We start from the raw sequence: 11,473 nt of genomic DNA, 5'->3' as shown, positions 1-11,473 counted from the left end.
TGCCCCGCGCGGGACTCCATCTCCCAGCCTGCCCCGCGCTCGGCCACCTCGCTCCCGGCCCGCCCCGCGCGGGACTCCATCTCCCGGCCTGCCCCGCGCGGCGCGCCTCGCTCCCGGCCTGCCCCGCGCGGGACTCTATCTCCCGGCCCGCCCCGCGCGGGACTCCATCTCCCGGCCTGCCCCGCGCGGCGCGCCTCGCTCCCGGCCTGCCCCGCGCGGGACTCCATCTCCCGGCCTGCCCCGCGCGGCGCGGCGCGGAGGATGGCGGCCTGGGCGCTGGGCGGGCGAGCGGCCTGGCGGGGCCGGGCCCTGCTGGGGCCGGTCCGGGGCCTGGCGGTCGCTCCCTGCCCGGAGCGCGGGGAGCCCCCCCCGGGAGGCCGGGCCCGCTGGGCGCTGGCGGGGGCGGGGGCCGGGGCGCTGCTGCTGCTGCTCTGGGGCCGGGGCCGGGACTCGCCCGCGCTGCTGCCCCGGGTGCGCGCCGCGGTGCCGGTTCCCCCCGCGCCGCCCGCCTCCGCCCGCGCCGCCTTCAACTTCATCGCCGACGTGGTGGAGAAAACCGCCCCCGCCCTGGTCTACATCGAGATCCTGGGCAGGTACCGACCCCCCCCCCCCGGTACTACCGACCCCCCCGCACCCCCCCCGGTACTACCAACCCCCCCGCACCCCCCCCCGGTACTACCGACCGACCCCCCCGGTCCCCCCCCGCACCGACCCCCCCCCCGGTCCCCCCTCGCACCGACACCCCGGTACCGCCCCCGCCCTGGTCTACATCGAGATCCTGGGCAGGTACCGACCCCCCCCCCCCCCCGGTACTACCGACCCCCCCCCGGTCCCCCCCCGGTACTACCGACCCCCCCGGCCCCCCCTCCGCACCGACACCCCGGTACCGCCCCCGCCCTGGTCTACATCGAGATCCTGGGCAGGTACCGACCCCCCCCCGTACTACCGACCCCCCCGCACCCCCCCCCGGTACTACCGACCCCCCCGGCCCCCCCTCCGCACCGACACCCCGGTACCCGCCCCCGCCCTGGTCTACATCGAGATCCTGGGCAGGTACCGACCCCCCCCCCCCCCCGTACTACCGACCCCCCCCCGCACCCACCCCGGTACTACCGACCCCCCCGCCCCCCCCCCCGCCCTGACATCCCGGTACTACCGGCCCCCCCCCCCCCCGGAACCGCCCACGCCCTGGTCTACATCGAGATCCTGGGCAGGTACCGACCCCCCCCCCCCCCGGTACTACCGACCCCCCCCCCGGTCCCCCCCCGGTACTACCGACCCCCCCGGCCCCCCCTCCGCACCGACACCCCGGTACCGCCCCCCGCCCTGGTCTACATCGAGATCCTGGGCAGGTACCGACCCCCCCCCGTACTACCGACCCCCCCGCACCCCCCCCCCGGTACTACCGACCCCCCCGGCCCCCCCTCCGCACCGACACCCCGGTACCGCCCCCGCCCTGGTCTACATCGAGATCCTGGGCAGGTACCGACCCCCCCCCCCCGGTACTACCGACCCCCCTGCACCGACACCCTGGTACTACCGACAGGGCAGGTACCGACCCCCCACCCCCCCAGCCTTCTTAGCACTAAGGACACACTAAAAAGCAACAGAGGGTCCTGTGGCACCTTTGAGACTCAAAGGTGCCACAGGACCCTCTGTTGCTTTTTACAGATTCAGACTAACACGGCCACCCCTCTGATAAAGACACACTGTTGACTCATATCTTCTCATCCACTGTAACCTCTAGGTCCTTTTCTGCAGAACTGCTACCTAGCCACTCAGTCCCTAGTCTGTAGCAGTGCATGGGATTCTTCCATCCTAAGTGTAGGACTCTGCACTTGTCTTTGTTGAACCTCATCAGATTTCTTTAGGCCCAATCCTCCAATTTGTCTAGGTCCTTCTGTATCCTGTCCCCGCCCACGCCTCCCAGTTTAGTGTCATCTGCAAACACTACGGAAGGGGGCCTCTGCCTTGAATAAATGGGGTGCAGATAACTGAGTTGGATGTCTTTTCCCCCCTGCGCCTCACCCTGGCTCTCCCCACACCTACCTCTGGCTCTTGTCCTGCAGGCATCCCTTCTCAGGCCGGGAGGTGCCCATCTCCAACGGCTCTGGCTTTGTGGTGTCCCCGGATGGCCTTATCGTGACCAATGCCCATGTGGTGGCGAATCGGCGGCGGCTGCGGGTGAAGCTGGCTAGCGGAGAGCTCTACGATGCCGTGGTCCGTGAGGTCGACCAGGTGGCAGATATCGCCACCATCAAAATCAACCCCAAGGTGTGTGGGGAGCCAGGTGTGCAGCCAGGGGCTAGCAGCCTTTTCTTCTTGGCCTTATCAGTCCAGAGGGCAGGGAATTCTCAGCCTGCTGCTGCTGCAATGCCGTTGTGCTGGCTGCCCGCAGGGCATTCACTGGAGCTGTGCTGACCTGTCTTTCTCTCTCCTCCCAGCAACCTCTGCCCACGCTACCCCTGGGTCGCTCCTCAGAGGTGCGTCAAGGTGAGTTTGTTGTGGCTATGGGCAGCCCTTTTGCTCTGCAAAACACCATCACCTCCGGCATCGTCAGCTCTGCCCAACGCGGCAGCCAGGAGCTGGGCCTGGCCGATTCCAACATGGAGTACATCCAGACCGACGCCGCCATAGATGTAAGGGAAGTGGGGGGCTGGGGAGTGGAGTGGGGGGCCTGGCTGAAGCCACCATGTTGTACCTCCAGAAGAATTTTGCTGCTCTTTGGGGTGGAGGGGGGAGCCGGGAAAGGGGGCCTGCATGTACGGAGGTTTCGGCAGGTACCTTGTAGGATGAGCTGGAAAGCAGGAGGGGGCGCGAGGCAGGGGATCTGGGTTATTTTCCCCAGGGGCTGTGTTCGCTGCCCGTGTTACTGACCACCCCAGGTTCTCCGGGGTTTGTCTCTGCCCCCCAGTGGGAATGTCGCTGCTGGGGTCTGACTCTCCCCCTCTCTCTCCTGCTGCAGTTCGGGAACTCGGGGGGCCCCCTCGTCAACCTGGTGAGTGCTGCCATTTGGGCGTTAGTGGTTTCTTGGAGGGAATGTGGTGCCCATTTGGGCTGGGTGCTCCAGCCGAATCTCATTTGCTCTGTGGGAGGGAGGTGTCCACCTCATGCTGCCAGCAGGGAGGACAGCGATGGGGCAGCTGGGGCCCTTCGTAATCCACTGTGAGTACTCTTGGTGGGATGGGTGAGGCAGCAGCTTGACCCAAGCTGCTCCTCTCCCAGGCTCTGCCCACAGCCCAGACCTGACCTGAACGGAGCCACACGCCAAGCCTGTGGGTAACTGGACCGGGTCTGGTACTTATAAGGCACAGAGGAAGGGTTGCATGGCCCCCACAGCCAGTGGGACCTGCTCACTCCCATGAGAGTATCACCACCTGACCCACCCCCAGCCAAGTGTGTGTTGGGAGCAAATTGGTGGAAGCCTGGATGGTCTGGGCTTGAGCCCTGCCTGGTGCCATGTCCCTCTTCTCCTTGCAAGGGGGCAAACTGTGGGGCAGGAGGGATGGCAGTGGGGCAGGCTGGTGCCCTGCTTGGCTTGCATGGTGACTGTCTCCCGGCAGGACGGCGAGGTGATTGGGGTGAACACAATGAAGGTGACCTCGGGTATCTCCTTCGCCATCCCCTCGGACCGGCTGCGGGAATTCTTGCAGAAGGGGGAGCAGCGCAAGAGTGAGTGAGCTGCTGCGGGGGAGATACAGGCAAAGGGAGTGGAGCAGAGCTGGGGGGCGGCGGGGATAGGAGCACCCACTCCAGACTCTTTGCTGGGGCTGTCACTCATCTATCCCTGGCAGAGGACTGGGCCTCAACCTCTTCCCGGCATGTCAGAGTCCAAGGAAAGAGCCTGTCCCCTTCCAGGCAGAGACACCATCTCTCTGGGCTGTCCCCAGCCCCCCTCCACTGCAGGCGGGTTCTCCTCTTCTCAGCTATGGTAGCCTGGGGGCTGGAAGGGATGGAGCCAGGCAGAGGTGCCTGAACACAGCTGGGTTCTGGAGAAGGGACCCAGGGCCCATCTGTCTTCTGAGAAAAGGCCGTGCAGTTCTGCTCTTCAGGCTTTAGCAGCTGTGCCCCTAAGTGCAAAGGGGCCAGGGCTCGGGGGCCAGGGAATTCTCCCATCCTGGTATGAGGGGACTGAGTGGTAAGAGGCGTGAGTGCCTACCTGCTCCTTGGCGCCTATGTGGGGCAATAGGAAAGAGACACTCAGCCCATGTTGTCTGGGTGCAACCCCTCCAAGACTTAACTCACCAGTGAGGAGGATGTTAAACAGCGGCTGCTAGGGAGAACCTCTGTCAAAGCAGCAGGCTGGATAAGTGGCACCCCAGGGCTCCAGAAGGGCTGCTGGGGCCAATACTGAAATGTTGCATTCAGTTCTGGTGCCCACATTTTAAACAGGACATCAAAAAATTGGAGCTGTTAGTAGAGCCACAGATGGTTTGAGGGCTGGAGAACATGCTCTGCAGTGAGAGATTTAAGTTAAACAAACTGAGCTCTTTATAAAAGCAATAAATACAGGTGACCTGATTAGTGGCTAGGCACGTGCACAGGGAGCAAATACCGGGCACTAACAGGCTCTTTAATCTAGCGGAGACAGGCAGAACAGGAACCAGGGGCTGGAAGTTGAAGCCAAACAAATTCAGATTTAAAAAAAAACTCCCAAGGGAAGTGGTGGATTCTCCGTCACTTGATGTCTTTAAATCCAGACGCGATGCCTTTCTGGATGCCTTTGTCAAACACAAAGTACAATTAGACAGGCCTAAAAAGAATTTGTAGAGCAACTAGCAAAAGACGCAAAAACAAACAGCAAAAAATGTAAACCCCTCAGAAGCAGGAAGTCTGCCAAACAGTCAGTGGGGCCACTGGACGATCAAAGTGCCAGAGGAGCACTCACGGACGATAAAGCCATTGCAGAACAGCTACATGAACTCTTTGCATTGGCCTGCACGGCTGAGGATGGGAGGGAGATTCCAACACTTGAGCCGTTCTTTTTAGATGACAAATCTGAGGAACTGTCCCAGATTGAATCATAGACTGTCAGGGTTGGAAGGGACCTCAGGAGATCATCTAGTCCAACCCCCGCTCAAAGCAGGACCAATCCCTAAAACCTTAAATGGCCCCTTCAAGGATTGAACTCACAACCCTGGGTTTAGCAGGCCAATGCTCAAACCACTGAGCTATCCCTCCCCAATTGAGGTGTCAATAGAGGAGGTTTCGAAACAAACTGATCAATTAAACATTAACAGGACCAGATGGGATTCACGCAAGAGTTCTGAATAAATTGAAATACGAAATTGCAAAACTGCTAATTGAGGTATCTAACCTATTGATTATATCAGCTTCTGTACCAGATGATTGGAGGATTGCTAACGTGATACTAATATTTTAAAAAGGCTCCAGAGGTGATCCTGGAATTACAGGCCGGTAAGCCTAACTTCTGTACCAGGCAAACTGGTTGAAACTGTAGTAAAGAACAGAATTATCAGACACAGAGATGAACACAATTTGTTGGGGGAAAAGTCACCAGATTTTGTGAAGGGAAATCATGACTCACCAATCTACTAGAATTCTTTGATGGAGTCTTCAAACATGTGGACAAGGGTGATCCAGTGGATATAGCGTACTTGGACTTTCAGAAAGACTTTGACAAGGTCCCTCGCCAAAGGCTCTTAAACAAAGTAAGCTGTCATGGGATAAGAGTGAAGGTTCTCTCATGGATCAGTAACTGGTTAAAAAACAGGAAACAAAGGATAGGAATAAATGGTCAGTTTTCAGAATGGAGAGAGGTAAATAGTGGTCCCTGGATTCTGTACTGGGACCAGTCCTATTCAACATATTTGTAAATGATCTGGAAAAGGGGGTGAACAGTGAGGTGACAAAGTTTTCAGATGATACAAAATTACCCAAGATAGGTCCAGAGCAGACTGAAGAGTTACAAAGTCAAAATCTCACAAAACTGGGTGACTGTGCAACAAAGTGGCAGATTAAATTCAGTGTTGATAAATCAAAGTGATGCACCTTAGAAAACATCATCCCAACTCTACATATACAATGATTAGGTCTAAATTGGCTGTTACCATTCAAGAAAGAGATCTTGAGAGTCACTGTGGATAGTTCTCTGAAAACATCCACTCAATGTGCAGCGGCCGTCAAAAAAGCTAATGATGATAGCAACCATTAGGAGAAGGATAGATAATAAAACAGAAAATATCATAATACCACTATAAAATCCATGGTATACCCATACCTTGAATACTGCGTGCAGTTCTGGTTGCCCCATCTCAAAAAAAAAATATTAGAATTGGAAAAGGTACAGAGAAGGTCAACGTAGGGGTATGGAACAGCTTTCATATGAGAGATTAAAAAGACTGGGACTGTTCATTTTAGAAAAGAAGATTGAGGGGGATGTGATAGAGGTCTATAAAATCATGAATGGTGTGGAGAAGGTGAATAAGGAAGTGTTATTTAACCATTAACATAATGCAAGAACCAGGAGTCACCCAATTAAATTAATTGGCAGCAGGTTTAAAACAAATATAAAGTACCTCCTTCACACAGCACATAGTCAACCTGTGGAACTTGCTGCCACTAGATTTTGTGAAGGCCAAAAGTAATACAGGGTTCAAAAAGAGTTAATAAGTTCCTGGAGGATAGGTCCATCAATGGCCATTAGCAGGATAGTCAGGGACACGCAGCCCCTTGCTCTGGGTGTCCCTAGCCTCTGACTGCCTGAAGCTGGGACTGGATGACGGGATGTGTCACTTGCTAATTGCCCTGTTCTGTTCGTTCCCTTTGAAGCGTCTGGCACCAGTCAGTGTCAGAACCCAGGATACTGAGCTCGATGGATCGTTGGTCTGGCTCGGTAGCCCTTCGTATGTACAAGCTCTTGGGCTCAATGCAGGGGTTACTGGGTGAAATTCAGTGGCCTGTGATGTACAGGAGGTCAGACTAGATTGATCTGAGGGTCCCTTCTGGCCTTAAACTCTGACTTTGGGTCTCTCTCTGCCTATGGGTTGGCAGGGTGCTCTGTGGCTCTACTCAGGGCCTTGACCAGAATCCGGGCTCTCTACACAAAGGCAGCCCCAGTCTGTGTGTGGTGGGTCCGGATCGCAGAGCAGCTGCGGTTAGGATGTTGGCAATGATCTGGGGTGTCCCTGCTCTCCCAGCCGCTGTTTTCCCCACATGATACTTGCCCTGTATGGGATGGATGCATGGGATGGAAGTGGCAGGCTGCAGCCTGGGGCGGGGCATGGTTTTCTCCTGGGTAAGCAGGTTGAGGAGTGACCCAGCTGGACTGGTCTTGTGCTGTGGAGGGTGAGGGAGGGTGCTCACACAGGTCCCTTCTTGGGCCTCTTAGACCTGGTTCCCTTTCCTCTTGCAGGCTCCTGGTTCGGCAGCACGGAGGTGAAGCGCCGCTACATTGGAGTGATGATGCTAACGCTGACCCCCAGGTATGTGTCCTGGGTCTGGGGCCAGAAGATGCTTCCAGGGCTTTCCTGGGGGCCAGAATCTCTCAGGAAAACAAGCTGGAGAAGGGAGCCGCGTGTGTGTGTGAGACACACTCACACTCTCTCTCTCTGCATTTGGGAAAGCCTTCGTGGGTCCCACCTCACCCCAGGCCAATTAGTTTACTTGTGCTGGCTGAAGTCTAGGGGAGCATCCCTAGGGGCAGGGTGCCCAGCCCTCGCTCTGGCAGATGAGTTCCCAGGGAGATTCAGCCTCCCATCACCCCGTTACACCCCCCCCCACCCCAGTATTTGCCATGCCCCAGCCGTCTCTTAGCTGAGCTGGACAGAGAGCTATTCTCATCTCTGCCAACACCAGGCGTCTCTAGATTTTCTCTGCCACCACAGGCGGCCATGGTCTCGCACAGCAAATAAGGAGAAGTTGTCATTCTGGAGGAATGCAGATGGCCCATTTGGGGTTATGGGAAATCGCCAGGCCGCAGTAACAATAGTCAGCTCCTGTGTTCCACGGCAGGTGACCAGGGTTCTGCATTCCCCACGCCCTGCTCTGCCGCACGCTCTGGGATGCCATAGGCAGGCAGCCCCTGGCAGTGCTCCGCAGGGTGGCACTGGAATACCTGCGTGCGCCTGCTGAGCCTTGAAGTGTCTTGGCAGGCTGGAGCTTCCAGGCTCAGCTGCATAAGGGACTTTGTGGGTCTCTCGCTGCCTGGCTGGGCCTTGGGATGTACCTTTAGTTGCCTCTCAAAGCTCAGTCTGTTAGTGGGGTTAGTAGTGCGGTGGTCCAACAAAACAGTGCCACGGCATGAACCAGCAGGCGTCTTCCCCCCTGGGGATGGGGACGGGTGCTGCTGCCGCCTTCGCTGTGAGCTTATGCTCTGCTCTTGAGTCCTGCTTCCAGGTAGGCCTGAGGATCCTGCTTGGTGCCCTTGGTCTTTTACATCCCCTTCTTGGGGTGCTGGAAGGGGAGATGCCACTTGCGTCTCCTTGAATCGGGGTTAATGGTGGTGGTTGATTTCTTAAACTGCATCTCTTGGTGTCCAGGAGATGGTGCTGGTGTGCTCCGTGTGCTGGCGAGTCTGCTTTCCCTTGGGGGAGCAGGGCTGAGTCCTGGAGAGGGGCAGGAGACAATGGCCCAGCTCAGCGTTAGAATAGAACCTGCCGAGCAGTAATGAGTGTGGCAGAGCTAGAACCTGCCTGCTGCCAGGTCAGGAAGGGACTTTCCTGGGGCAGGTTAACCTGGCCTCCCTATGGCAGGCGGCTGCTGCTGGCTGTTCTCAGGGATGGGCGACTGGGCCGGGTGAGGCTGCTCCAGCGCCCTTCAGTGCTGGGACACGGTGTCCTCAGCCCCTGGCTGGGGGGTGTTTCAGTGACGTGTGTGCGCGCTCTCTCTCTCTCTCTCTCTCTCTGCAGTATCCTGGCCGAGCTGAAGCTGCGAGACTCCAGCTTCCCTGATGTCTCATACGGGGTCCTGATCCACAAGGTGATCATTGGCTCCCCAGCCCACCAGTAAGTGCTGCTGGGGGGGGGGGTTGGGGCCCAGAACGTGGGGTGCTCACTGTGGACTCAGTGCCTATCCCCTGCCCCCAGGCAGCCCACACCAGCAGCCAGCGTGTTCCTGACGGGGTTAACCCTGTCCGTGCCAGGAGGGCTGCCCTCACGTCAATACACTGCAGCTTTCCCAGGGGAGCCACAACCCAGAGCCAGCCAACTTCTCTAGGTGGGGCCATGCCCCCATCCCCGTCTGCCTGGGGCAGGGCTCTGGGGAGAGCGGGTCTGCATGCATCACTGTCAGACCCCCAGCACGCTGGTGTCTGCTCTCTCGACAGGGCAGGCCTGAAGGCGGGTGACGTTGTGCAGGAGATCAATGGGCAGACAGTGCGGCGTGCAGAGGACATCTACGAGGCCGTGCGGACACAGAACAGCCTGGCCCTGCTCGTGCGGCGCGGCCATGACATGCTGCTGGTGAACGTCAGCCCTGAGGTCACGGAGTAGAGAGCTGCCCAGCTGGCAGGGGCACCGTGGACTTGGCTTGAAGCACATGATCCGAGCTAGAGGCTCGGGGTGACCGGCAGGAGGCCCCTTGCTGCCACACGGGGCGGTGCAGAGGAGAATCTGCCTTTGCAAGAGCCTGAAATGCCCCAGCCAGCGGGGCTGGTCCTGGAACTGGCTCATGGGGGGGGTGGCTGCTGTCTGCTTCCCTCATCCCCATTAAACCTCTCATGGGGAACCGTCGGCCATGGCCCTTGCTTCCCTCCTGAGGCTGAGGGAGTCTGCGTCCAGCTGCAGCTAGGCAGGGCCACTCCTGGGCTGGGCAGCCCCTGAGGCAGGGTGAGGGCTCTCCCCTTGCAGTCAGCCAGAGCCAGACAAGGACAGGTGACGGAGCTTTGCCCAGGGCATTGTGGAGACGCACCCCCCAGCAGCTGGTCTGCTGGCTCCATGCCATGCACTGAGGAGGGCAGGCTGGGCTCTAGCCCCCCTCAGGGATCACAGTGGGGTTTGTGGTCACCGGCACAGCATCTCCCTTCTGGGCTGCGGGGACTCCTGTCATCACAGGATTAGGGCCACATGTCGGCTGCTGCATGGGGCCAGGGGGAAGTGCTGAGGCTGGTGTCCGCACTTCCGGCACTCGGGCTGTCTGCCCCAGCACTGCATGCAGCTGTGGCTGCTTCTGTGGGGGCGGGGGGAGTTCATGCTCTGGGACTTGGCAGGCGGCGTCTGCTCAAATCACTTCCAGTCATGGCATGGGCTCCAGGCTCTGCATCTGCTGCTGTCCAGGCCACGGGGAGAGGGGCTGCGGTACCGGGTCTGACCCAAGCCCTGGCCTCTGCCAGGAGGGGCATGTGGGTCAGTCCTGACCAGCCTCTTCCCCTGGGCCTAGACCTGTCCCTCAGAGCCTCAAGCCCTGCTGCCTGCGCACTGGGGTCTGGAGTGCTCCTCGCTGGGGAGACCTGCCCCACTCACTCCCTTGGCAGCCTGCTGCGGCAGTGAGGGACTGGCCCCCTGCACATGCCCCATTTAGCTATGGGGCTGAGACTCCCTGCCTGCCCTGGTCTCCTGCAGGCACTGGCAGGGGAGCAGGGACTGCCTGCCTCTCACTGCCCTGCTGCTGTAGAGCTGAGGGGGAGGGCGGGGGGCTGGGCTGTTTGTTCCCTTCCCTGGGCCCTGCAGCAGGGAGCCCCCAGCATCGCTTTCTGGGAACCAGCAGCTCCACGCTGTTCCCCAGTTCCTGGAATTCCCTGTGGCAGGGAGCTGCAGGCCGGGCCCGTGGGGGGGGAGTGCTGCTGCTAGCGGGAGCGCAGCTGTCTCTCTGAGCTGGGGCCCTGTGCAGCCCTGGCATGTGGCTGTTTTAATGTATGAAGGGAGCTCAGTGCTGGGCGGGGAGGCAGCTCTGAACTACGGCTCCCCCCCAGACAGGAAAAACAGCCCATCATAGAGGCCTCTTTTCACGGCCGGCCCTGGCCCCGCCAGTGGAATTTGTTCTACACCAAACCCCAGCGAGGGAGGAGGGGCGCTTGCTTGCGGCGGAAAGAGCTGTGGTGGCAGCCGTCCCTAGCTCTTTCCAGAGCCAGGAGTCAGCACCTGCCCCCCCCCTTTCCTCCCACCTTGGCAGCTCCCCATGCAGTTGGTTATGTTGCCCTCACCGCTCCTGCAGGGATGATCTCCAGTAGTCCAGCCTGGCTTCTCCCTCTGTGGTGGCACCTGGGCTACCCACCTTGGGCCCTGCCCTCCTAGCCCAACCCACTTGCCTCTGATTCCTCCTGCCCCTGAGGCTCTGCAGTGGCACCTGCTGCTGCTTCTCAGGCTCCCTGCCCTGATCAAGCCCAGTGGGGACATGGGTGCCTAGTCCTGGCTGGAGGCTGCTGGGCCATGCACACCTGATGCCCTGCCCGGGCATCTCGTGCCCACCTCCCCCCAGGGCCCTGCAGCTCAGCTGCTTGCACTCCTGCTGTAGCCACGCCAGCAAGGCCGGACCATTGCCTCAGTGGCACATTAGGGGCCCAGTGACAGCTGTG

At 59.4% G+C, this 11,473-nt stretch overlaps 1 protein-coding gene across 2 annotated transcripts; it reads left to right on the top strand.

Annotated features, from left to right (window-relative positions):
• Nucleotides 1-231: 231 nt before the first annotated feature.
• HTRA2 (HtrA serine peptidase 2) lies at nucleotides 232-9,687 on the top strand. 2 transcript variants are annotated; one of them, XM_054030579.1, is made up of 8 exons: nucleotides 232-593; nucleotides 2,070-2,274; nucleotides 2,445-2,639; nucleotides 2,966-2,998; nucleotides 3,564-3,672; nucleotides 7,376-7,445; nucleotides 8,871-8,966; nucleotides 9,287-9,687. In XM_054030579.1, the coding sequence occupies exons 1-8, from the start codon at nucleotides 262-264 to the stop codon at nucleotides 9,450-9,452; spliced, it is 1,206 nt and encodes a 401-aa protein (XP_053886554.1). In that variant the 5' UTR covers nucleotides 232-261; the 3' UTR covers nucleotides 9,453-9,687. The 2 variants fall into 2 exon arrangements, with proteins under 2 accessions (XP_053886554.1, XP_053886555.1); XM_054030580.1 differs by having other exon boundaries at nucleotides 8,871-8,940; nucleotides 9,287-9,402.
• Nucleotides 9,688-11,473: the final 1,786 nt, after the last annotated feature.

Source organism: Malaclemys terrapin, chromosome 5, assembly GCF_027887155.1.
Source record: "Malaclemys terrapin pileata isolate rMalTer1 chromosome 5, rMalTer1.hap1, whole genome shotgun sequence".
Taxonomy (NCBI): domain Eukaryota; kingdom Metazoa; phylum Chordata; order Testudines; family Emydidae; genus Malaclemys; species Malaclemys terrapin.
Note: the sequence above shows the minus strand (reverse complement) of the source record. Positions and strands in the feature narration are given on the sequence as shown.